General features: G+C 39.3%; 1 protein-coding gene across 1 annotated transcript in view; it reads right to left on the bottom strand.

Moving 5' to 3' along the window:
- FBXW8 (F-box and WD repeat domain containing 8) overlaps positions 1–27,099 on the bottom strand; it is a 114,214-nt gene that overhangs the window by 33,269 nt on the left and 53,846 nt on the right. The window contains exons 5-7 of the mRNA XM_074296808.1: positions 26,387–26,544; positions 10,722–10,918; positions 8,396–8,602 (exon numbers count right to left, since the gene is read on the bottom strand). Coding sequence (XP_074152909.1) covers positions 8,396–8,602; positions 10,722–10,918; positions 26,387–26,544 — 562 coding nt within the window. The remainder of the gene's footprint in view (positions 1–8,395; positions 8,603–10,721; positions 10,919–26,386; positions 26,545–27,099) is intronic.

A 27,099-nucleotide genomic window follows, 5' to 3' on the forward strand; every position in this document is an offset into this window, starting at 1 on the left:
CAGCTGACTACTGGGATTTATGGGGGATTCAGGGTCTCTACGGTGTTAACATAAATTTGAAGGAGACATTTGGGGCAAAAAAGGTAACATCAATGTATTTTCCACTTGTTTTAAATCCACACTGCAATGACGTTTTCAGATTAAAATCAACTGGTCTTGTCTGTCTGTGTGCTCTGAAATCAGGTGACAGGTTAAGAGCTATTGCTTTCAGAGTGTGCCTCTGTGTCACTGAGGCCTGAAAACCCAAGAGGGCAAGCCCAAAGAATATGAATCAGGTTCCATCTAGATTAAAAGCTACTTTAACAGGACTTTCTCCACACATCATGTCTCCCAGAAGGCCTTGAGGCCTGATGGAAAAAAAAAAAAAAAAAAAAGATTCTTTGGAGAAAACCAAAAACCAAAAACTTTAATTGCAAGGAGATCTAGTTGAAGGAGAAGTTTTAGAATAAATAATCAGTCACTTAATATGGAAATCCTTTTTTATGTAAAATTCCCCACTGAGTCAGCCAACACAATCACAAGCAAATAAGAGAAAGATGATTTCAAAGAAAAGAAGGCTTGTTTAAAAGCTGTAACAAGGCATGTAAATAGCAGCAGTCTGTATGGCTGCTATTCCAGACGTGTGCAGTTTGCCCCTGACACCTGAAATGCCCACCCATAATCCTCTGCTTTTTGGCTTTTCCTCTTCCTTCTCGGGTCACGCAGGCTCTGCCTCCTCCATGGAGCCGTCTCTTCCCTCCCACAAATAGCTCAGATTCTCCCCAATCCTCTGTCCGGATCTCTGCTTTTCCTGTGCTTACCTGTGATGTGTCGTATCACTCCCAGCAGAATGTGAGCTCACCGAGGATGAGGCCTAAGTTGTTCTGTTTTTTTAAGCATTTGCATCCCAAGGGCCACTACCTTGCTCATAACTGGTGCTCAACAAATGCTTCCTGAGTGAACAAATGAAGGAGGTGATGATTGGCCCCGCCCTGCCATTTCTACAGTCTCTTCTCACAGTGATGTCTCTCACTTGCCAGAGCCATTGTGCTTCAGCCTCCACCTCTGTCCTGGGCCGCCCGCTCTGGCCCAATGTCCTGCACTCCTGGTTGGTAATGGGTCCCCACATCCATTCCAGCCCCGGCGCCACTGCCCTCACACTCACCCATCTCTCCTGCCACTTTTAGCTATATATATAGTAATCAAACAAAGGTGGCCATTTTGGAAAGGCCACCTCAATCAATGGCCCTAGGACTCTTTCACCATCCTTATGACTTTCCCTCCTTGGTCACCACAACTCAAGCCAGTGGTGTTCCCCCATTAGAAGGTATAAGTGTATTCCTAGAGTTTTAACCCCAGGCACAGAGTGGGTGCTTAATTCAAGCTTTTTCATGCCTTCATGCAACTCCAGGTAAAGTTACTTGAACTGACTGCCTCAATCATCTATCTGCCCAAGGCCAGATCAATTCTTGGTGTGCCTTCCACTTTAATTTATGATGATTTCTTCTTTGTTTTTTCTTAAAGTTTTTTAATTTTCAAAAGATATGCATGGATAATTTTTCAACATTAACCCTTGCAAAACCTTGTGTTCCAATTTTCCCCCTTCCCCCACCTCCTCCTCTAGATAGCAAGTAATCTAATATATGTTAAACATGGTAAAAAAAAAAATGTTAAATCCAATATATATATATATATATATATATATATATATATATATATATATATATATATACATTTTTATATAACTATCTTGCTGCACAAGAAAAATCAAACTAGTTTTTTTTTGTTGTTTTGTTTTGTTTTTGTTTTTTTTAAAGCGAGAGAAGCAAAATAAAATGCAAGCAAACAACAACAAAAAGAGTGGAAATGCTATGTTGTGCTCTACATTCAGTCCCCACGTCTCTCTCTCTCTGGGTGCAGATGACTTTCTTCATAAGATCATTGGAACTGGTCTGAATCATCTCATTGTTGAAAAGAGCCACATCCACGTGATGATTTCTTAACACAATCTCCTCCATTCCTTCCAATGGCCAGGCCTGTGGCTAACACTAATTACAGCTTTGTACACCTCTGACTTTACCGGTGTCAGGATTTCTGGCTCCTTCTCTCAACTAGATACAGTGCTCAGGGTCTGTGAGGCTGTTATACCCATCACCTTCACCCATTCCTTTACACTAAGTTTCTTTATCTCTACTTTGCAGTTAAGCCTCAGAAGAGTAAATGACTTGCTTATATCAGTATAAAACACAAAGGAAGGATTAAAACCAGAGCAATGGCTTATACCAAGGCCAGGCTTCAACTGACCACCCCAGACTGTTCCCGCCAATGTGAGAGTCTCCAAGGGACTCTGGGAGCGCTGTCTAAGACAGGACACAGGCTAGTTCTCCATCCCATTGGATAAGTGGGACTTCCTACTAGACGGAGGGTTTGGGGGGCAGCTGGGCTCAGCTGTTATTCCCAGTGCCCTGGTTTAGAAGGAAAGAGCATCAGCATGAGGACAAAGAGAAGAGCACTGATTATGGAGGTTGCCGAGCGTTTGGTGAACTAAATGGAAAGCAAAGGGGTGGCCGAAGGCAATCCTATGCCCCCTAACCTCCTCTATTTTAACATTTATCCTCGCCCCCATTTCAGCTCTCTCCATTGCCCTAACAATCTGAACTCCACTACCCATACCCAACACACTGCTAGACCTAAACCTAGGACTCCTTTTTATCCTATCCCTTTCAGGACTCTCAGTATACTCAATTCTATGATCTGGGTGAGCATCAAATTCAAAATACGCCCTGATTGGAGCTGCCTCCCATGCTCCCTCATCCCTTCTGTGCCACCTCTCTAATTCCTCACAAAAGAGGGAAGGGATGAGCAGAAAACTGTGCCAGCTTTCTTTCTTCTACGTTCCACCTAAGTTGGAGAAGTCAATGATCGCCGATTTATGTGCATGATGGAAACCAAGAAAGAATAAGTAACTTTCAAGATAGTACAAAGGAAAATCCCTTTTAGTCACTCCCTTTCTTTGGAAAACTCAAGTGAAAACAAGGATGGGCTATTTATATAATCTACTTACATGAACAGTTTAGATCTTAAGCTTCCCAACCAGTTCATAACACTAGCATTACCTGATCAGGTAACTGCATTAGGCCACAAACTACAATAGGCTTCTAGAGACACACCTACTTCATGGGCCTTGTTAACACTTTATAAAAAAAGATCAGATTTGGAAGTTTAAAAGACAGGCCAAAATTCGATTTTTGTTTCTGGATTTTGTCGAGCAGCCCTCATTCCCTTTCGTCACAGATAATCAGGAGTGAACTATAGATAAAATCTGACTTTGGACTCAACGTTCTCTCTCCTGAGCATTCTTCTGAGTCCTTGAAGAGGAAGCCAAAAGTGCAGAAGCTAATGATCTCATATTTGGTCTCATATGAAATGTAATAAAAACAATCAAACTCTAATTTAAAAAAAAAGTTTTGCATATATACTCAGTTATATAAACTAAGTAGTCAAAACATGATATTCATCGACATAAGGGTAATTCTGCCCAACATTCAAACTTCCGTAAAATTGCCAAGAGCTCTGCAGCTTATTGGGTGTCCCACCCAAATTTGGCGTACTCTGGTAAAACCTCCAGACCCTTCTCAGAATTTTATGTGTTGCCTCCATTCACAATTGAAGGAAAAGTTATACTGCAGTTAATGAAAAGAAAGATGACTTTTTTTTTTTTTCTCAGACAAGGTTAAAAATGCCCTGAAATCTACCATGGGCTTCTTGGGTTGTGGACCCCAGGATAAGGACTCCTGACTTAGGGCAAATATTTCAATAAAATGTTTTGTGTTAGTTTTTTATTTTTATTTTTTTGTAGTCATTAACATGTTTTCAAATGTCAGCTATTTGGGGCTGAACACAAAAAGCATTCAGATAAATGAATCCATTTATCTGTTTTGATAAGACTATTCAACATATAGTATAAGTATTTTTACTATTCTACAGTTCTTATTAAAAAAAATCAGTAGGTGATAGAGGAAACAGAATCTGATGGAATACAATCTAATAAGAACAAGATCCATAAAGTTAATGTACTAATTTTTTTGTTGTTGGGCTCGAAAGGGGACTTTGAGAGATTAAAATAAGGCTTCTATTGGGGTAGCTCCATTTCAAGAGCTAGCTGGTGAATTATAGCCACGGCCATATTTAAGCAACAGTCCTACCCTACCTGAATAGGAAATTCTTGCCTTAACTGTTCTCTTGTTTAAACATACCATTTATCTTTGGCAGTTACATTACAGGAATAAATCCAAATTCAAATAAGTCAAAGGGAAATAGAACCCCATTGGAGGGTTAGATAAATGAAAATTTCAAATGTGATGAAAAATGATCTGAAAGTACAAAGCATAAAAGAATTCAAAGGGCAACTATCCTGCTCACCTCTCTTAAGTTTAGCAGACCAAAGAAAAGCCTAATAATTAGCACTGATCTGGGGCGTGAGAAGCTACTCTTCTATAAAACTTATGCTCTCAGTGACTTCTCAGCCAAGCTGTGATTCAAGAAAAACGAATGACCATGTTACAAAGACCACATCTTCTCAGAGACTAAAATTGGCTTGGAAATAGGAAGCTGGTTTCCAGCTTACCAAAAACTCTTGCCCTGGAGGAAAAAGGCCAGAAACAATCCTCAGCTTTGCTCAAGATCTGAAGGTCAGTACTCACAGCATAGACATCCTGCCTCTAAGTCCAACTCTCTGTACCAAACCATGTCAGATCCCCAAAGAAAAATCTGGAGTAGAATCCAGCACAATTTATTTTGGGGGAAAGGACATGGGAGATCATTTAGCTCCACTACCTCTTAAAGATCAACAGATGGAGGCACTAGGGGATTCAATCTCAGGTGCTCTGATGCCAAAGCCAGGCTTTTTAGTGATATATCTTCATTTGTGTTTGAGGAAACTGGGCCTCTGAAAGATTAAATGGTTTGTGTCAGCACACAGCCACTAAGTGTCCAAGCTGGGCTTCAAGTCCAATGGACCCTTCACTGTATTATACTGATTATGTGTTAGGAATCATAATAATCAAGAGAAATTAAAATTGTAATAACTCTGAGCAACCACCTCACTCCCACAGACAAGCTAATAGGACAGAAAAGAGAAATGATAAATGTTAGAAGGGATGTGGAAAAATTGGGTATTAATGCGCTATTGGTGGAGTTGTGAACTGATCTAACTATTCTGGAGAGCAATAAAATTCTGCATATCTTTTCAATACCATTAGGTTTGCAACCCAAAGAAATTAAAAAAAAAAAAAAAAGGAAAAGAACATATTTGAACAAAAATATTTATAGCAGCTCTTTTTGTGATGACTAAGAATTGAAGATACTTCTCATTTGGGGAATGGTTGAACAAGTTGTATATATAATGTAATGGAATAATACTGTGCTATAAAAAAATGAAGGTCAGGATGGTTCAGAAAAACCTGGGAAGATTCTTATGAACTGACGCAGAGTGAAGTAAGCAGAACCAGGAGAACATTGCATACAGTAACAGTTAACACTGTATAATGATCGATTTTGATTGACTTAGCTATTCTCAGCAATACAATGCTCTAAGACAGTGGTCCTCAAACTTTTTAAATAGGGGGCCAGTTCACTGTCCCTCAGACTGTGGGAGGGCCGGACTATAGTAAAAACAAAACCTCACGCTCTGTCTCCGCCCCTCAGCCCATTTGCCATAACCCAGCAGGCGCATAAACGTCCTCAGCAGCCGCATCTGGCCCACGGGCTGTAGTTTGAGAACCCCTGCTCTAAGACAATTCCAAGGACTTATGATGAAAAATGCCATCCACCTCCAGAGAAAGAACTGGTGGTGCCTGATTGCAGACTGAAGCAGACTTTTTCACTTTCTTTCTTTTTCTTGTTTTAGGGATTTGGGGGATATTCTTTTTCTTTTGCAACATGGTTAATATGTAAAATGTTTTACATGATTTCATATGTATAATCTGTATCAAATTGCTTGCCTTTTTCAAGGTAGGAAGGGAAAGAATGGAAAAAATTTGGAACTCAAAACTTAAAAAAATGTCTAAAAAATTTTACAATTGAGAAAAATATAATAATTTTTTTAAAAAGGGGGAATCATAAGAATCAGAAACCAAAAAATTCAACAAGGATATTAGCATGTAATAGATTAGATGCTAATATAATCTATGAGGGATTGAAGGCATAAAAAAGTTACCTCCAGGTAATTTCCATTATTTTATTGTGCTCTTTCATTTGAAGTAATTCTGGGGTAATTTTTAATGCAATAATCAAAATTAAATAATTTAAATATATATGTTGCACACTGTGAAAAAATAATCCAATCTATTTTGTTACCCTGCAAAAGTTTGAAAAAAATCAATATTATCATCAGTGTTTCTATCTTATATCATTGATTTACAAAAATCCATTTGTCAGAGGTAAAGAATAAGGAAAGATAAATTCTTTTCCGAAGAAAATACAAGATGTGCTTAAGTTGGTCACAAAGAACAGCTCCTGTTAGTAATTATGGCAAGGCAGCCATGAAAAGAGATTGTAAAAAGATAGGAAAAAAATTACCTCTTTCCACAGGAGGATTCAGGGAAGGGAGTCCTTGACACTCTGAATTCAGAGACTTGTTCTAGAATAAGCAGAAATCATTTTTTCCCCAAGAATCACACTACTATGTTTTCTGGATCTTCTACTCGCTGTCAGCAAGACTCAGAGCCCAGAGAATTCTGCGTGTGTGTGGTATGTGTGTCTGTGTGTGTTTTAACCTTCTCCCCACTAAGACAAAAGAAAAATCTTAAAAGAAAAAAAATAAAAGAAAAAAAAAACATTTCTGGAAGAATTCCATAGATCATGCTATTATAGATTTAGTGTTGGCAGGGACCTCTAAGATCATGTTGACCAACCCTCTCATTATAGGGAGAAGGAAAGTGAAGGCCACGGAGAAGTGATGTGCTCAGGGTCACACAGGTATTAAGTGATAGAGCAGTGCTCTGACTCCTAATTCACAGGAAGAAGCCGACATCTATCCAAACCTAGATCTGAACCCACAGTAACATTTAATCCCCGACTGTAAAATTTGACATTTATTACCACTAAATTTTAATAAATTAGATTCGGACTATGCAGTAGTTGCTTGAGATTTTTTTAGAACCCCACCCAGTCATCTAACATACTGACCATCTCTTTAGCTTTGTAGCATCTGCAGACTTAAGTGTGCCCTTCACACTAACAGCCAAGTAAATCAATGACCAAAAAAGGTTAAGCAGCACAGACTCTGGGGACACTCTCCTAGGTACATCCCTCCAAGGCGACAGTGACTCAGAGACGACGAATCTGAGTTTGCTCATCTAACCAGTACTCAACCGACTCTATCCTACAACCAGTGGGTCCACGTCTCTACATCTTATCCATAAAAATAACAGAAGAGACAACATCAAATTCTTGACTGAAATCTAGGTAAGCTGTAACTATAGCATTCCCCTAATCTATTACAACAGAGAAATGTGGTTAGTCTCACAGAACCTTTTCTCAACATCGCCTTGAATTCTGTCTGGCCCCTTTTTTGAAATTAGTGACACTGGAGACTTTTTCTAGTCCTGAGGCATCATTTCTCTATGACTAGTCTAATTTCGGGAGCACTATCTTGGTCATCATTTCAGTAAGGTCTCTCAGCATACTGGGACACAGTCCACTCTGGCCTGATGATTGAATCCACTAAAGGAAGCAGGCTGCTCTCTTACTGTCTCCTTATATTCCTTGAGTTTCAATTCCCTAGTAGCCATGTTGATCCTTTCCCATCCAGTCCAAATACCATTCTTTTAGGCAGGTAGAAGAGAAGCAGAGTAAGAATTGAGAAACTCCATTTACTCTGTTCATTTACTCTGCATTCATTGGCCCACCTTCTCTGAGCAGCAGGCCCCAGCAACTCTCTGCTTCCTCTTTTTTCAAGTGTAACTCAGAGAAAAAAACTTTTGACTTTCCCTGCCAGCTGCATCTCCTAAATCCAAGACGTACAAGAACTGAAAAATTAGATTTGGAAGCCCTGATCTAGTTCAACTCCCTCATTTTAATTCAAAATCAAGTGCTTGTCTCATTACACCCTACTATTATTAGAATATTATCTTTCTATTGCAAAGATTAGCAAAATAGTAAGTAAGGAAAAGATTTTATCAACACGCTAAGCTATTTGACAGCTCGTTTGACCAGGGCTAGAAAGAGAATTCTCATATGGCATAGAAAGCTGAAGTTTCTGAGTTCTCTTTTGGATCTAAGATTCTTTGAATTGCAAAAACCCAAACTCTCTCCATCTCTGATCTAAGTGTTATCAGAATAATTCCATTTCATTAGCCTTTGAAAGAATGTCAAGTTCCGTCTTTCCAAATTGACATCAGGCTATTCTCTGTACCTTGTTTCCTTCATTCATCCATCCCAAACTTTTTACACCAAAAGCTGCCTCCTTGGAAGAGACATCCAGACATGTGACAGGCTGGCCATACACAGAGTGAAGAACTCGGCTCGGGTTCTCTGCTTTCAGAAGGTATACGACATCTTCAGTGGCTGCAACTGCAACAGGATGTCTTCCAGTATCTGGAATCAGATGAAGAAAGTTGACCTATTAAAAAAAAAAAGTTTTGAAAATCTTTAATCATTTAGCCAAAATGGCTCTTAATATCAAAATTTAAAAGTGCAACCAGGTCTACATGTACAAAAACAGTAGTTTAATAGTAATTAATAATTAAAAGCTTCCAAAACGTCTCTTTGGCTCTTCATGTGACATAGGGGGTACTTGATTTTTAGAAAGATTTTATCTTCAGATGAGGGAAAATAAATAAATAACCTTCATCTTCATTTCACTACTGCGTAGACGTCACATTTATAGATGAAAAATTAAGTCAGAATTGAGTGTTCTGCCCAACATTTCAAAATGGCACCTCACTGACAGATAAGATAATGGATCTAGACTCTTCCAATTCCATATTCTTTGCTCTAAACCTTAAATTATATGAATACATGAATAATATTAAGGTGAAAAGGCTGTTTTCCCCTCTTATAGATAGGAGTTATTTGCATATTTCTATTTTTGATCCCATATAACTAGCAAATAATTATGTCTACAATTTTTCTTAATATGAAGTTTTCACTATATAGAATGGCTACAATAAAAAACAAATCTGGATATGAACCACTCTGTTCTCTTAAAAGAATAAACAGTATAAAAGACAAGTACTCTGACAATAGGCTAAGAGGTCAAAAGCCTAAATTCTGAAAGTCATCCAAGAGAGCTTGAAAGATAGCAAACACTGGTGACCTTGTTGATCTTCAATTTCCACAGCATGAATGGCACCCTAACACCCCACGTTATGCAATTAGCACAAAGGATGTGCATTCTGTACAAACACTGGAATGTTGCCAAACCTATCTGGAAAAAATAAAATGGCACATCATGAGAGTAGAGAGATGCAAAAAGTATATTTGCTGACAAGTCCCCCCTTTTCCCTATCCTGGAAAAGAAATAAATATCTTAAAAGTTGTTTTATAATATAGTTGCTTGTTTTCTTTTTCTAGTTAGAATATTTCCTTCTCTTTCTGCTAAACTACAGCTTCCAGGACAGAATCAAAACAGAAAACTGCTTGGCTCTCTCTATTGGTCATTTAAATTCTGTTGAAATCTTAAAGTGTGTCCAAATCATCAGTGAGTTGATTGTGACATTTATGGGTAGCTAGTTACATTTCCTTCAGACAGAATAAGAATATTTATCTTAGTAGCTTTTTAGTGACCATATACTTCCATGATGAGTCTTAGTGTTTTTTTCACAAAAAAACAAGAATAACCTCAACCAGACTTCTATTTTCATCCTGAATTCAACCAGGTGGACCTCTAACACCTTTGAGAACAATAACTTCTTAAGCAGTTTTACTATGAGAAACCAGGTTTGATTGTGAAAGAATAAGAAGGGTGTGTGTGTGTGTGTGTGTGTATGTGTGTGTGTTCTTATCACCAAGGATTTAAAAATAAAACCCTATTTAAAAAAAAAAAAAAAAAAAACCCTAACAAGATTTCTGCCAGGAATAAAAGAGATGGGAATTAAGGCTTATTCCAATCCTGGCCAATGAATCATGACCTCATTGTTGATTTTTTCTGTTCACTCTTTCTAAAGCCAAAATCAGTTTGTTTCTTTTAGATCTAAATTCATCATCATCAACTCTTACTCCATATCTTTAAAACTGTATAGGTTCTTTTAAAAAGAAGAAAAAAAAATGCTAGATTTTGAACTAGTCTGAAATAAACCATAATCTAAAGAAAATACAGTTTCAGATGTGGCATCCTGTGGCAACCAATTAACCAATTAACACTGACTTAAATCTGTGTGCACTCAAGAGTTACTCCTAATTCCACGTGAGAAAATCTTGGGATGAAGAAAGCCAATTTTCAGTCTAATTTTGACCAAAAAATTTTAATTAAAGAGTGGGAGGGATATCTCCCTCACCATATGGACTTGAATGACACTATAACTCTCATTTTCACTTGATTTTGGGGCCAGAAACTGATCTCAGATTTCTAGGGGTGAGGGACTAGTCCATCAAGGCATGGATAGCACCAAAGTCTTCAATGGCTAAGATTACTGTCAGTCTGCTCGACATTTTCCTCCTGTCCGGAAGGTTTCTTCGAGGGCCAATTCTATCCACCAATTATATGCATGGAAGAGAAAGTAACTGAATGAGAAACTCACCAATTTCTGTATTTCAAAATGAGCTGCTGTTTCCCAATATCCTTTGTCATTGGGGCATTCCACTCTGACCTCAGAGCCAGATGCTGTAGCAATTGTGGCACCCTCTAGGCTGAGGGCCAATGCTTGTATCCTTAGATTGTGCTGGTAGCAATGGACGGGATCACGACCAATCATCAAACTCCAAACATTAACAGTCCCTGAGAAGAGACAACATAAGCACTGCAATGAAGGGCATTAAACTATTCAAAAGATCAAGTTTTTTTGTAGTAAACAAAGAACTGGAAAATAAAGTAGATCCCCACTGACAGGGAAATTACTATACAAGTTGTGCTACATCAATCAATCAACCAATAAACATTTACTAAGCACCTACTATGTGAAAAGGCACTATGCTAAGTGCATGAATGAAATGGGCTGTTTTTATACTGTAAGAAACAATGACTATAAGCAATCCAGAGACTCATGAGAATACCTATGTGAACGGATACAAAGTGAAAAAAATTAAACCAAAATACATACATACACACACACACACACACACACACACACACACACACACACACACACACATATATACATACATAACTCCCACAATGTAAATGAAAGAATAACATGAATATCAGAAACTGAAAAATGATTCAGTATAATTATAATGATAAAGTATAGATGACAAAATATATCTAACTTTTCTTTGTAGAGGTGATAGGAGTAAGGGGATGGAATAATGTATATAACACCAGACTTGACTGATATGTTGACTGAATTTGCTGAACTATTTTTTCCCCTTCTCTTTTTTATTCTTTGATACCAGATATGGTTCTTAGGGTAAAAGAAAACGATATATTTGGAAATAACAAAATAAAGGATACCAATGGGAAAAAAATTAAGAGTGACAAAGAAAGGAAAAATAGGTACCTACAAATTGGGATGATTTTTATGTAAATGAAATATAAGCAACTCTAAAGTTTCCCAAAGAATCTAGAAAAAAACTGAAATTAACCTTTAGTTACGGTACCTGATATCCACACTCAAACCACTGTGTTTTTCCTAAGGAGCTTTGTTATATTCTTTGACCTCAGTAATGATTATTTAAATCCTTTAAAATTTTTTAATATTTTTATTTTTCCCCAGTTACATTTAAAATAATTTTTACATTTGTTTTTAAAACTTTGAGTTCCAGATTGTCTCCCTTATCCCTACCATCAGTCCCCATTAAGAAAGCACAAGTGAGGTTATGCAAAATATGTGAAAGAAAACATAGATCTCCCTCCCTAAAACAAACCAAAAAAATCCTCAAGAAAAATAAAGTTTTGAAAAAGAAAGAACATGTTTCAATTTGTAGTCAGACACAATCAGTTCTTTCTCCAAGTATGGATAGGATTTTTCATCATAAGTCTTTCAGAGTACTCATGGATCACTATATTGCTGAGAATAGCAGTCATTCATAACTGATGATCCCACAACATTGCTATTATGTTGTACATAATACATTTCACTTTGCTTGGGTTCATGAAGAACTTCCCAGGTTTTTCTTAGAGCATCCTGCTAATCATTTCCCATAGAACAATAATATCCCATCATAATCATTTACCACAATTTATTTACATCCTTTTTAAAAATAAACTTTTCCATCTTTTTTTTTTCTTCTGTCTGCATTTTTATTTTCCAAGGCATACATTGTCTTTTTTCAAAGAATCTAGTTTAGAGTTTCTCCATTACTGTTCCAAATTTCCTTTTTTATATTTTTTCCCAAGAATAATAATTTCTATCCTAATTTCTTCCCTTTTTTCTGTTATCTTTCTTTTTGACCCTTTTATTGCACTGTTGAACCATTGTGTTGGTTCTTGAAATTATTCTACTTTCCTTTCTCAGGTTCATTATAATTTATTCTAACATTTCACTTTTCCTTTAAGCAACCTTTGTTTCTAAAAGTACTTATTGTCTGTTTCCTTTTCTAATCCCAGCCTTGTGCCATTTTCTCTCTGAAGCTTACTCTGATTCCCTCAGCTCAAAGTAATCTCCTCTTTGTTCTCAACCCTGTTACTTCATATCACAAAGTATGTTTTTATATACTCTACTCCCTTAAGACTGCAATTCAATTCAATAAGCATTTAAGGGCTATTCCCATAAGGCCTTTCCTAATTCCCAGTGCTGTTGTCTCCCCCAATATTTTCTATATGTTTGAGTCACCTCTCCTGTACAGATAAGCTTTTCTTGGCAAACGAAAGGGAGGGAAGGAGGGAGAGAAGGAAGGAAGGAGAGAAGGAAGGAAGGAGGGAGGGAGGGAGAAAAAGAGGGAGGGAAGGAGAGAGGGAGGAAGGAAAGGAAGGAAAGGAAGAAAGGAACGAAGGAAGGAAGAAAGGGAGGAAGGAAGGGAGGGGGGGAGGGACCTTGTTCTCAAGAACCTTACATTCTACTGACTGGAAACTGCTGCCAGGAAAGACCTCTGTAGTTTTATGTCTTTTTCTCTTTAGCACTAGCACAGTGCTTATAAATGGCAGAGTATTAGTAAATATGCTTAATTTGTTGATTTCTATATACCAAGTCATGTCTTTCTACTCATTCAAAATTCCATAGCCAAAAATATATCCTAATACACCAAAGCACAACCCAGATAAGATAACCCAAAGTGTAAAAAAATGGAACCCTCTTCAGACCTCACTCTGACCCTCACTTCTAGTTCCAGTTCAATTTGTCCTCCAAAATCCATTAAGACAAATGACACAACGCAGAATTGTGTGAATCTGAGCAAGGGGCTTGTTTGCGTAAGATCTATATGGTTTTTAGAATAATACGAATGCTCAATAAATCAGTCAGTGTTGCTAATTTCTCGTGTCTCTTATTCATTCATAAATTCATGTCCATTTTCCTGCTATTTCTTATCCTTAGAACACACATGTGGCTTTATATCTTTCTTCCCTTGACAGACCATTCTCAGCTCTCCATTCAATATATACTCTGTTTCTTTCAACTATAAGAGCTATAGACAGGGGCCTTTATCATAAAATACCATATGGTCCAGAAACAATAGAAGAATAAACTCTTAGGTTGGTTTACAAGCATTTCCATCTGTCAGCAGAATCAGGATGTGATCAGAAATGAAACAGATCCCTCTTCTTGAGTCAGGCATTGCCTTAACTCTCCAGTGCAGTGTGTTGTCTTCATACACGTTGAACATAAGAAAGTACCTACATTTGCCAATGAATCACGCTACTTTAATTCTGCTCTACGCGCCTTTTCTTTTCTTTTCTTTTCTTTTTAATCAGAAGAACAAAGTGAATGAGGAATGAGCACCACAGGTCGAGACAGCACAGGAGAACTGAAATTCTGTTGCACCTGAGTCCAAGGAGTGACTAACTATGACCTGCACAGGAACTACATAAACTCCATCTCTACCTGAGTCCAAGACCGTGGCTTACCCAAGTCTAGGTAATGCTTCATTTTGAGGCAACCCAGCAAGCAGTGGAAGGAAATTTCCTGGACAAGGACTTCATCCATGTGAGTATCCCCTCAAATAACAGGGATAGAAGTCCTGCCATATCTCTCCGACTGTCTCAACTCCACTTTCACTTCAGTCCTCCAGCTTCTTCTATCTCAGATGCCAGAGACCTTTTTCATGGATTATCCCACCCCCTCAGAAGTTCTGATGCAGAACTCAGCTCTTTATTGCACTAAAGTATAAGTTATTTGAGGTCTAGGTCAATGCACCTAAACGTTTGTTGACTGGTCTCTCTCACCTAGATGTCACTGCTGAGAATATACCTCATACTCACCACTGCCCTTAGGGTAATTTATCGTATTTTGGCCACAACGAGTAATTAAACAGGAAGAGACCTAAATTACTTCCAGTCCAGTGTCTACAATTTACACAAAGCTGGAAGCACATCCTAGCAAAGAATTATAATTCCATAAATATTTGATTGGTGCACATTAGCAAAATTACTCAATTTATTTAAACTGCAAATTATTTGCTATTTATTATTTCTACTACAGTAAAATGTCAGCTACATAAAAACAAAGAATGTTTTGATGTGGTTTATGTTGGGGTTTTTTTTTCCAGTGTATCTCTAGCACGAAGCCAAGATTATAGTAGGAGCCTAATAAATGCTGGCTGAATTAACTTCATATGCACATTGGCAAGACAAGCAGGGGAAAGATGTCTGATGGATCTGAAAGTTAAAGGGACTGGGTTTAAAGCCAAGTTCTGCTAGGGATCAGCTGTGTAGCCCTGGGCAAATGATTTCATCCCTATGGGCAGAGACTTCCAATGATGGATTTGGACTAGACGACTTAGAAAATCCCTTCTCGCTTCAGAAATCCCAGGACAAATGTTTTCTGGGGCATCAAGGAACCTTGTAACATCAGTCATTTTCAGTGACCCTAGTGGGCTTTTTCTTGGCAAAGACACTGGCGCGGTCTAGCATTTCCTTCTCCAGCTCATTTCATGGATGAGGAAACTGAGGCAAATGAGGTGAAATGACCTGCCCAGGCCAGTTTGAGAGCAGATTTGAACTCAAGAAACGGAGTTTTCTGACTCCAAGCCCAATACCTTCCCCTGGTCCACAGAGCTGCTCACTAACATCATCCACTCTAGGCTAAACTTGAATGAAGTTGTCAGAATAAGAAGAGGTCATCTCTATAAGCGGGAGTGGGGATAAACAATGAAAAGCCTTTTGCAGAAGGGGGGGCTTGAGATGAGTGTTAAAGAAGTCAGGGCAGCTGGAAGATGGAGGTGAGAAGGGGGAGAATTTCAATGAAAAGGTCCAGAGGCTGAAGATGAAGGTGTCCCGTGAGAAGCTTAATGTTATTGGATCATAATTTGTGGAGGGAAGTATAACAGGAAGGAGTGTAAAGGACTTCAAAAGCTAGAGAGATTTTCTATTGGATCTCAGAGGCAATGAGGAAACCAGTGGTGTATACTGAATTATGTAATGGGAGCCATATTCAGGTCAGTGCATCAGGAAGACCCCTTGCTCAACTGAGTGTAGAATATATTAGAATGGAAGAAGCTCCAAGCAAGGAGGCAATCAAGGGGTCAATGAGCCAGTCCTGGGGTGCCAGTCGGGGGAGGGTTGTGTGAGTTGAGAAAAGGGACCACATAGAAGAGAGGTGAAGACAGAAACAAATACCAACAATCTGTGGGGTGAGTACAAGTGCGGAGCTAAGAATAACACTGAGATTACCAGCCCTGGAGCCTGGGAGGATGATGGGAGGGAAGTTGGAAATAAGGAGTTGGGGGAAAAAGAGAATGAGTTCTCTTTGAGATATCTAAAAGGCAGGTGGAGGTGAAAAGAAAAGTTAAATAGATCTAAGATGATAACCGATCCCATGGGAACTGCTGAAATCACCAAGCAAAACAGTTTAGAGAGAGAGAAGAGGGCCGAGGGCAGAGCCTTAGAGGGCCCCTGTGGTCACTGGTGCACCCTGGAGGAAGATCCAGTAAGGAGACTGAGAAGGAATGGTCAGACAGGTTGGAGAACTAGCAAGAGCCGTGCCACAAAAACCTAAGAAGAAAAGAGTGGTTTAGAGGCTCCGTGGAGGTGAAAGATAAAGACTGACAAAAGGCCAGAAGATGACAATCAAGAGATCCTTGGTAACTTTGGAGAGAGGAGGTTCAGTGGAATGAACAATGAGGTCGGAAACCAGACTGCAAAGGGCCTAGAAGAGGATAAGGAGAGAGAGTGGACACATCTATCATGGGCAGCTTTCTGAAGGAGGTTAGCCACAAAAGGGATCAAAGCTGCAGGACTGTAGCTAGTGGGGAAGATTGAAATGATGAGGATATTTTGAGGCTGGAGGAGAAAGAGGCATGTTGTAGGCAGCAGGAAAGCAGCCAGCAGGCAAGGAGAGACTGAACACTAGTGAGAGTGGGGATGATAGAGGGACCAATCTACTAAGGAAAATGAGATGGGATGGGATAGCTTGTGCATGCAAAAAGGGTTTACTTTGGTGAGAAAAAGAGCTCCACATTTAAGTGAGACAAGTGAAGGGAGAGGTAGCAGGAGAGGACGAGATGGAGGGGAGAAAAGGGCACTCTTGGTGAATGACCTCAATTTTTTTTCAGGAAAAATTTTAGAATTTTTAGAAATTCACTTTCAGATTCTACAAACCCCCAAAGTCTATTTTCTAAGGATTATTTATAAGGGGAAAGAGAATATGCCAGTTTTAGAAATAGTGTGATAAAATAATTAGAAGTATATATATATATATAAAAGAAATCAACTTAGTCTCAAATTAAGTATTAAATAAGGTTTTCCAATTTAAACCTTAACTGAAATGTTCTAAGCCTAGCTGGTTTGCAATCTTCTCTGCGATGGGAATGCCAATGTTTCTATTCCCATCTGAAAATATGGCCATGTCAAATCTGGTGCCTACCCACCTGAGCCCTCTGAACAAAGGACCAATTAATCTCTGAATACAGTCCCAAGCTCACTCTTAGCCAATCGGGAAGTTTCTTGATGGCAGGGAAGGCTTTAGATTCCTAATCCTTTCACTATAGTAATCCCTTTACTATTTTATTCTCTCCTAGGAACAAATGGAAAACAAGGAACACACATGGATAAAGAGCATCCTTCATTCCCAAAATCTGACTCCAAAGTTCACCAAGAGACCTTTCCTTCTAATACAAATGTAGCAGGCTGCTGCCTGCAATGAATACAGTTTTTAAAAAATCTGTCACAAAGTATTCTAGGTTGGGTATAATGCATAGCAAGTGAACTCAGAGTCCTCCATTTGTCTCACTTCTTTGAGGTTTTGACATGGAATTGCATGGTATGGATACTAGCTGCAAAGAGGTGGCTCCCACAACCCTTCACACTTTGCCATCCAGAGTGAATCCTCCCTAAATGCTCTCCAGGGGTTCAGCAAACAGGTAGGTGAAAGCTCTTTCTCTAGACTTCTTGGCATTGTTTAGACACAAATGAAGAACGTGAGTTATGAAGCAGTAAAGTAAAAACAAGACTTTGACAAGGCTTTTTCCCGACAACGTCTCCTTAGCTCGGGGGGAAAAAATTAATTCTCTGAGATGATACTGAAAACAAAAAGATGACTAACAATATCTCATTTGTTAATTATCAGAATGGCACACAAAAGTAAAAGTGGGGTATTCTAGATGAGCAAAAGTGAAATGCGTGAGGGTGCAAACATGTGAAAGTTAGGACTTATGGCAGGGCCCGGACACAGTACCCTGGACAGCACCCAGTGGACATGGGACCCTCCTTTCAGACAGACTCCTCCTACAGCAGCAAAGGAGCGTTTAGTCCAACGAAGACTATGAATGCTCATTAAGGATGAAATGAGTAACGACGGCTACTGTTTTTGAAGAGACATAAAGCCCTGTTAAGCAGCTGTGGATGGGCACCTATGCCAGCCTGCAACATGCTCCTCCCATCTCCCAAAGGAGGTGAGCCAGAGTGTGGTAATGAAACTGCACATAGTGGAAATGGGATATAAATGAGTTTAAACTGATTTATGTTAGCTTTTGTAAAGATTACTTGATATCTGGAAAGTGCTACCACTGTGAAATAATGTAGACAATCCTTAAGACCTCTGCCTAATGGCACTTCCATGGAATATTTATATTCCTCGTCATGGGAACGAGGACCATAATGGATACCATTTTTGTTTTATTAGGGATGCATATTTAAATTAATCTGCTATTTGCCTAAACAATTAGCTGCCTCTGTTTTTGTGCACAAAGCCAAAATTGCAATTAGGCTTCCATCAAATAGATAAGTCCCCACTAAAACTGTCCCGATGGAGTCATAAGAATTCAGGGCAGAACTTTCCAAAATTACTTCTTAGCATAATGGTAATTATGTTAATTGCTTGAAAGGTAAATAACTGCTGAACTGGTTTTAAAAAATACAATTGGCACTACCCCTCCCCTTTGATCTTTTCGATGAACCACAAATACATTTAAAACAAGTTATCAATTTGGGCTGTTCAGCCTTGGCAGCTTCACCAACTGTAGTTTTTTTCAGCTGCGGGGTAGGGAGTTTACTTGCCTGGTAACTGATTCTAGGCAGGAATCCCTAGCCCCAGAACTAGCCACATAAGCAACTGAACGTGATCTGAGTTATCCTGCTTAAGTGGCTAAAATCAGTAATTAGTGGTCAGAATGACTAAAATTAACTGGCTCTTTACAAAGACTTGACTAAAGGCAGTAAATCAGCCCAAGCTCACCAGTGGAAGGGGGAAATTCATCAGAAATAAAAATGTGTGACAGATTGTTCTCTGGTTCTCTGGTAGAAAGAACAATAAAGGCTGCCTGCCTTTTCATGGCACCTTGCAAACGAAAGTTTGTGATGCTCACAACAATGCTGGAAGGTAATCGCCATGTTTTGCTGGATGAGAAAATGGAGACTCAGAGAGCACAAGACACTGGCCACGGTCACACAGCTAGAGGGTGTCTGAGATCAGACTGAAGGCCAGAGCTTCTTGACCTGGAGGTCAGCGCTCAGTCCTCTGGCCACAAACTTCTTGGCTCCTTCCTGCTCACCTCATCATCCTCAGGGACCGCCACCGGAGCAGAGCTCTCTGGGCTGAGACTAGTGTCCGGGGGCTTCTGTCTCGAGGGTTCCAGCTCTCTGTCTAGTCTGATTTGGATGTAACACGGGATCTGAGGGGGTGACAGTAAACAAAGCAGATTCTGGAAATAGCACCAGAGATGGACAGAGAAGCTGGAGGCAGGCAGACAATGAAGGTTCTGCAGGGCCATTAGCAGAAAGGAGGCTGGATCTGAATTACAGCGATAGAGAGAAGACAAGACTGAGTCACAAAGTGACTCAGAAGTGGAGGACACTCATTTTGAACACAAGGAAAGTAAAGCTCCATGGGGCAAGTGGATTGGTCCAGGTGGAGGCAAGCTGATCCTGACATCACAGGCTCTGAATTCAGATCCTGTCTCTGGCAGTCTAGGAAGACTCAGTTTCCTACTCTGTAAAATGAGGGGATTGACTGCATGACTTCAGAGCTCCCCCAAAGCCAAGTCCCCTCTTCAATCCCTGCCTCCCAAGGAGAGAGAATGAAGGCAAGTACAGAGAATAACCTGGATGCATGAGTGTCCTCCCCACCCTCCTACATTCACCATGTCCTCCCTCTCCTCCTCCATCTTCCCAAGCTCCCAGGCAGCCATTCTTTGGACTCAGGAGCCTTTGGGGCTCTCTCTCCTTTGCTGCCCCTTCCCTGTCACTCCAGGGCATCCTTTCCAATCACAGGTAACTTCTTTGCTATTCCCCACGTAGCATTCCAGTCCCTGGGCCTTGATCAGCACAGGCCATCTGGCCACTTTCCTTCTCACTTCTACCTCTTGGAACCTCCAGAATTTCTAAGGTCTCCTTAAATCTAGCTCAATTGTCGCCTCTTTCCAGAGACCTTTCCAGAGTCCCTCTTCCTACCACTATTTAGTGCCCCACCTTATTGTGCACAGAATTTTACATAGTTATGGGTGTATCTCCAGAGTAATAAGCTCCTTAGCAGCAGAAAAATTTGAAGAACGCTCTCTATTTGAGTTAGCTAGATCATTGCTTCATCTCAGTCAGAATTAAGGCCTTTGTAATCTACAGAGAAGAACTTCTCACAAAGCTCTACCAGGAATGAAAAAATAAGCTTTTGAACCATCCTCTTGCTGACGTCATTGGGCGTTGTGCTGCCCCAGGTTCCAGAGACCAGGATGAAAGCCTGGGTGAGGCCTTCTTGATAGCACAAAGGTAGACTGCTAGCACACATGTCCCAGGCTTCTGGGGGTTGCTTCTCTGAAAAACTTTGTTTTATTAATTTTTAAAATTTTTCAAAACATATACATAATTTTCAATTTCACTTTTGTATATCCTGATGTTCCAAATATTTCCCTCCCTTCCCTCCACTTCTTCCCCTAGATGGAAATAATTCAATATATGTTAAACATGTGCAATTCTTCTATACATATTATCACAATTATTATGCTTTTACAGATTCTTAAACCGACTTAGAAGCCTTCATTAGCTGGGGGCTACAAAGATACTTACCTGTATGACTACCTAACTCTTCTCAGATAATAAGTCATTAATGAATCCATGCACAAAATTAAGGAGAAAGGAAATAGAGAGAACAGATTTTCTTCCCTACATGACTCGGCCTGCTTCACCCCGCTTTGCTCTCAGGAGGCCAAAAGAATCATTTTCCAAGTGAAACATCAACTGTACAACCTCAACTTACAGAGATATTTTTTCAGTAAAACATATCAATTCCCCAAATACACAAATCTCTGCTTTATTTAAGGTTCAGGGGCTTACTGGGAAGGCCGACATTACCAAAAGCTAAGCTACTGTTGGGAAAATGAAGTCGTTTTTGCTCACTTAAAATTCCATTTATATCTCATAATAGAAAAAGTCCATGCTCAGCTATGTACAACTAAATATAAAGACTCCAGAGGGAGGAGCCAAGATACTGGAGAGAAGGCTGCAACTCAACTGAGCTGAGTTTCGCCAAAACTTCTCCAAAGACATTTAAATGTCCTAAAACAAGTTCTGTAGAGGTAGAACCCACAAAAGGACAATCTGGAAGTCGAACAGGAAAGGTCTGTCAGTGCAGGCCAAGAAGAATAGTAAATACACCTCTCCTTAGATCATACTACCTTGAAAGAACTGAAAACTTAAGAGTTCCCTAGAAGTATCTGCAGAAAACATAGCTGCACAAAATCCCTAAGTCTTGGGACCCTCTACTCTCCACCTTGGAACCAAAGTCCCACTATAACAGAGTTATAAGTTAAGAAATAGGCAGGAAAACTGAGCAAACAACAGAAATAAATTCTGACTTTAGAAAGTCAGAACGTTACTTTGGTGACAAGAAAACTCATAAGAACTTTCTCATTATTAGGGCAAGTAGAAAGGGTATATGTAGATGGAAGACAAAGGTGAGAACTGAATATGATGAGATGATACCTTAAAAAATAAAATTAATAGGTGAGAAAGAGAAATGCACTGAGAGAAAAAGAAAGAGAGAGACACAAAAGTATTTTTACAGTGGAGGAGAAGATGGGGTAAGTGGCAAAGGAGATGCTTGATCTTACTCTCATCGAAATTGGCTCCAAAAGGGAGCCAGTTGGGTTTAGAAATTTATCATACCCTAAAGAAAAGTAGAAGGGAAAGGGGATAAGAGAAGGAGAGGGGAGGAGTGAGTCCTCATAAAAAGGAGAGTAGACTGAGGAAGGCAGTTGTCAGAAGCAAAACATTTTTGAGGAGGGACAGGGTAAAAGGAGAGAGTGAAAAAAAATATCTTAAGCAGGTTTCTCTGATAAAGTCCTCATCTCTCACATACATAGAAAAATGAGATAAATTTGTGGATAAAGAACCATTCCCCAATGATAAAATATGAACAGTACAGCCACTTTTAAGAGGAAATTCTCAAAGCTGTCTATAGTCATATGGGAAAATGCTCTAAAATCACTACTGGTTGGAGAAATGCAAATTAAAACAATCTGAAGTGCTACCCCAGACCTATTTATTGGCTGATAGAATAGAAAAGAGAAATGACAAATGTTGGAAGCGGGGGAACTGAGATACTAATATATTGGTGATAGAATTGTGAACTAATTCAATGATGATGTAGAACAATTGGGAACTATGCTCAAAAGCTCGTAAAATCGTACATACTCTTTGACCCAGCAAATACCACTTCTAGATCTTTTCCCCAAAAGAGATAAAAAGCAAAATGGAAAAGGATCTATATGTACAAAAATATGTATAGCGGCTCTCTTCTGGCGGAAAGAACTGGAGATTGAGGGAATGCCGTCAATTACAGAGTGGCTGAATAAAGGGTGGTATAAAAGTGTGATGGAATACTATTGTGTTATAAGAAATGATGAGCTAGATGCTCTTAGAAAAACTTGGAAAGATTTATGTGAACTGATGAAGAATGAAATAAATGAGTAGAAGCAAGAAAAAAATTGTACATAGTATCAACAATGTTGTAACATGATCAACTATGAATGAATCAACTGTTCTCAGCAATGCAATGACAACTCTGAAAGAATTATGATGAAAAATGCTATCCAATCCCAGAAAAATAATTGCTCCAATGTGAAGACAAAGTGAAGCAGACTTTTTTTTTTTAACTTTAGATTTATTGGGTTTTTAAATATTGGTCTGTTTTCTTTATAATATGATTACTATGGAAATACATTTTGTATGACTATACACATATATAACTTACATCAAATTTTTTTCCTTCTCAATGTGAGGGGGGAGAAGGACAAAGAATTTGGAACTCAGTTTTAAAAACGAATATTTAAAATTGTTTTTACATGTGATTTGGGGAAAAAATAAGCTACTAAACTTTAAAATAAATAAATATAAACTCTGATAATTCATTCTTCTAAATTCCAGAAAGTCAATTTGTGCCATTCCTTCCATAATATGACAAAATACCCTAATTTCAAACATTATCCAAAAAAAAAAAGTTTTAGCAAAATTACTACAATAAAGCCAAGGAATCATCACCAAGGCATTTCAAATGAATCAATATCTTCTGTTTCTATAAGATTACTTCAAAAATTTAGCAATAAAACTTAGGAAGAAAAAAAAGAAACTTAGACCCTTCCGCTAGCCAAAAGATTTACATGTAAGTAACAGTACATTGGAGCATAAGTAAAAGGCTCTATTCTGAACATTTTCTCCTTAAAAAATGTGGGAGATGGTTTCTGCCAGCAGCTGCCTCTGCCACTTCCAATGCAGGTTCTGTTCCAGCAGACGAGATAACATGGCACACAGCCATGACTGACTTGCTGTGCAACCTTGGGTAGGCCCTGGGTTGGGCGGGTCAGTTAAACAATGCCTCAGTAGCTTCATCCGAAAAACAAAGATCTTGGTCTAAGGGACTCCTTAATATCTCTGGTAGCTCTCAGAGTCTGAGTCTGTTATGCTTAGGAAGTAGATAAATTTAAATCTCAATGGACTCCTCCTAAAATACTGAGACAAAGGCAATTTGGGTAGGTCCCATCATATCTAAAATGTTTTCCTGAAGCACTGGCAATTCCATTCTGGAGAAAAAGTTGCCATTTTCAACTGCTGCTCTTCCAAAGGATTTTTATGTCTTATAAACTAAAGCTAGCAAGTCAAGCAAAAATAGTCCCTGTCCAACTAGAGACATGCCACGGGCCTGTAAAAGCCTATCTATAAAGGGACAAGATTACAAGGAGATGTTCTATCTATGTGCACGCATAGGGATGTGTGTATGAGGGAGAGACAGAGACAGAGAGATCAGAGACAAAGAAAGAAATAGGCAGGGAGAGACAGACAGAGAGACTGAAAAAAGTTGCGAGAGAACCAGAGATTGAGGGAGTAGACAATGCCCGCAGAGCTGTGAACGTGCTAAGTCACTTTGATTTGCTCGATAGCAGCAGATCTATTTCCTGCCCTATCAATATACAAATGTGAATAGGGATGGATTCTTCCCTCCTCCACTTCCATTTAAAAGTGTTTTCACCTAAGGTGTGTGCAATCTCACCACCAAAGAATGAGTTTTCTAGACAAACTCTTTGAACAGGGAGGGGGTTTCAAGTGGTGGCTCCAGGCCAAAGTCAGACAAGCGTGGAGCAGATGGAGTCCTGGCAAGGTCTCTGCTGTCCCTGCATTAGCAGCATCTGCTCATTACTCAGAACCTTCGCCTGCTTTATCTAATGCTCCAGGAAAAGCATTTTGATTTGATTCATTTCAGTACGGTAACGTGCAACACAATTAGTGGTAAAATCAAACTGGAGAATGGCCAGTGCTGACAATCGGAAACAAGGCCGAAGAAAGATGAGGCCAGTGGGTTGGAATTCAAAAATCACAACTGTGGATCGCCCTGCCAACTCCCGGCGCCCCAGGTGTGTGCACAGTGTTCCTACCGGGCAAGGAGAGTGCAGGGGAAGGAGGACTCACTTTCTCCCCAGGACAATTCCCATCTCCCTTCCTCTTTTCAATCTGATTCCTCTGGGGCTCATACTCAACAGGGCCTCAATGGTTGCAAGGCTCCCTGTGGCACAAGCAGCTAGCTGAGGCTCAAGAGTCCATTTCATTATGGTACTCTTCTTTTCTGTAGGGCACAGAGACAAACTCTCACGAGCATCTCCTCCGAAGTCATCTCCCTCTCTGCCACATTTTACCTCTTTTAAGAATTTTCTTTCAGTGATCCTAGACCGAGGCAAAAGTGCTTACTCCAAATTGTCTTCGTCCAGGAGTAGCTCTTCTGTTAATATATTAATCACATTAACATCATATTAACGTGTTAGTGTGAGCTGAGATGGATGACTCCCCGTGAGTGTTAAGGAAGAGTTGGAAGCAGCTGCTGTTTAGCTTAGCAGACTTCCAAGTCTGGTTCAGAGGTGAAGAGCAAGGGCAGAGAAAGAGAAGCGAAAAACCCGATAGTTTTCAATAAAAAAGAAGATCTGAATCTGGAAAGTTTTTCAGAAGCTTTCAAAACACGTTCTTCATAATTTTGCAATATATCCACGCTTTCAGTGGCAAGAGCAATCAAACACTGAGGAAGCCAATTCAACTACAGATATCAAATGAAGACTTCACTAACTTGTGCATCACCAGAGAGAACTATTTAAATAAATCAATCAGGTGTTACTATGGACACTACTAGACACAAAAGCCATCATGAATTGCTTCGAAATCATCAAAGTAAACTTCCAACACTGCAACATTTGCATAAAATTATGTGAAAAAAACCATTTGAAAATAGCCTATGAGCACAAGCTGCCATTAAAGCTACAGCATCTATGCAGTGTCTCAATAAGCATTTATAAAATATTAATAATAATGATAGCAGCAGAAGCGGTTTAGCTGGCCTACTTATAGAAAGCTTAAAAAAAAAAAGTCAGCCCATCAATGGTTTGTACCAACATCAAACCACGAGAACAAAGTTCATGCTGATAAAACCTTGAGATGGAAATCTCTTTTATCATTTCAGCTCTGGTTTTTATTTTTATTTTTAACTAACATGTGTGTCCAAGGCTCCCCATTAGTTGCTTGTCTTCAGTTTTATCCCTTGAGCCAGCTAATAGTATTGTACTCTGCACTGCCTGGAAATCAGCAGCGGTGCTCTAGCTTGAATAGCAACATGGTGAAATATTATATGGTCCCCCGTGAGGTGAGTGAGGCAAGACTTATACAGAACCACTGAGTGTAATGGAGACCAGAACCTGGAAAGGCTGAAAATGAGATTTCATGTCATCACAAGGGCTCAGCGGAAGAAAGGACCTCTTTGTAGACCTTCAATACCCAGAATCACAAAAAGTTTGCGTCTATCACCCGTCACCACTTCTGTTGACTGATGGATTCCCTGGGGTAAAGCAGGCCAAAGCATATTTAATATTTTACAGCAAACAAGTTATTTGCTTAAGATGGATTGGCTAGACTTCTGCCTGGCACTTGAATTCAATGCAACAGTTCCAGGAGGAATTAAACACCAGTTTAGATGGGTGCTACGTTCCAATGCCTGCTAATGCATTTAGGATTACTGGCCAACTTTTCCACATGACGGTAAATGTATGTGTATGTGTGTGAACATGGGTGTATGCAAGTGTGTATATGTAGAAGATTACGGGAACGGGGAGAGCTAGCCACAGCTGCTTAATTTTTGTAAAGCTTTTTTTTTTTTTTTCCTTCTTAATAGGGAGGAGGGTTGTGGTTACTTACCATCCTCATAAGCTGCTACAGCCAGAGAGTTGTTTATCCTCACAAAGGAGACATGTGGCTGAGATCCAGGCTCAGCAGCGCCATGCATTGGTTCCAGGATGGGGGCTGTGTAGTCCCAGGTGCGGGTGTCCCACAACCGCACATCCCCTGATGTATATCTGGAAGAGAAGGGCACTCTTTGTTCCAAAATGTTTCAGAGGGCACCATTGTGGAGAAAATGGAAAGAGCCTTAAAACAACACGACAGAAATAAGATAGTCAAGGCAAATTCACTGCTTCCCCACAAATAAGATAATTCAATAAGTGATTCCCAAAGGAGAAAATGTCAAATAAATAAACTAAGTCTATGATTCTACGATAGAATAGGAACCATGTAGAATTAACAAGATTATCCAAAAAAAAAAAAAAAAAAAAGGATGGGGAACTTTCCTTTTATAATTTTTGAAATAACCAAACTATATTTTATATATCTTCACAGGAAAGAGACATTAATGGAAACTTTATGAGCATCAGTATTTACATGCACACATATACGCATGCAAAAATGCTGTGTAGACACTAAGAACTAATGGTTTTGTAGGCATGGGCTTTCTAATACTTCATCCATGCATCAGATTTGACTGCTTAAAGTCCCCAAAGACTAATTGATTTGCTGATACAATTAAATCTTGCCTTTAGGAGCCAGACAATGCTGCCTTCTCATGCAAAGCTCGC

This window comes from Sminthopsis crassicaudata, chromosome 1, assembly GCF_048593235.1.
Source record: "Sminthopsis crassicaudata isolate SCR6 chromosome 1, ASM4859323v1, whole genome shotgun sequence".
NCBI classification, from domain to species: Eukaryota; Metazoa; Chordata; class Mammalia; order Dasyuromorphia; family Dasyuridae; genus Sminthopsis; species Sminthopsis crassicaudata.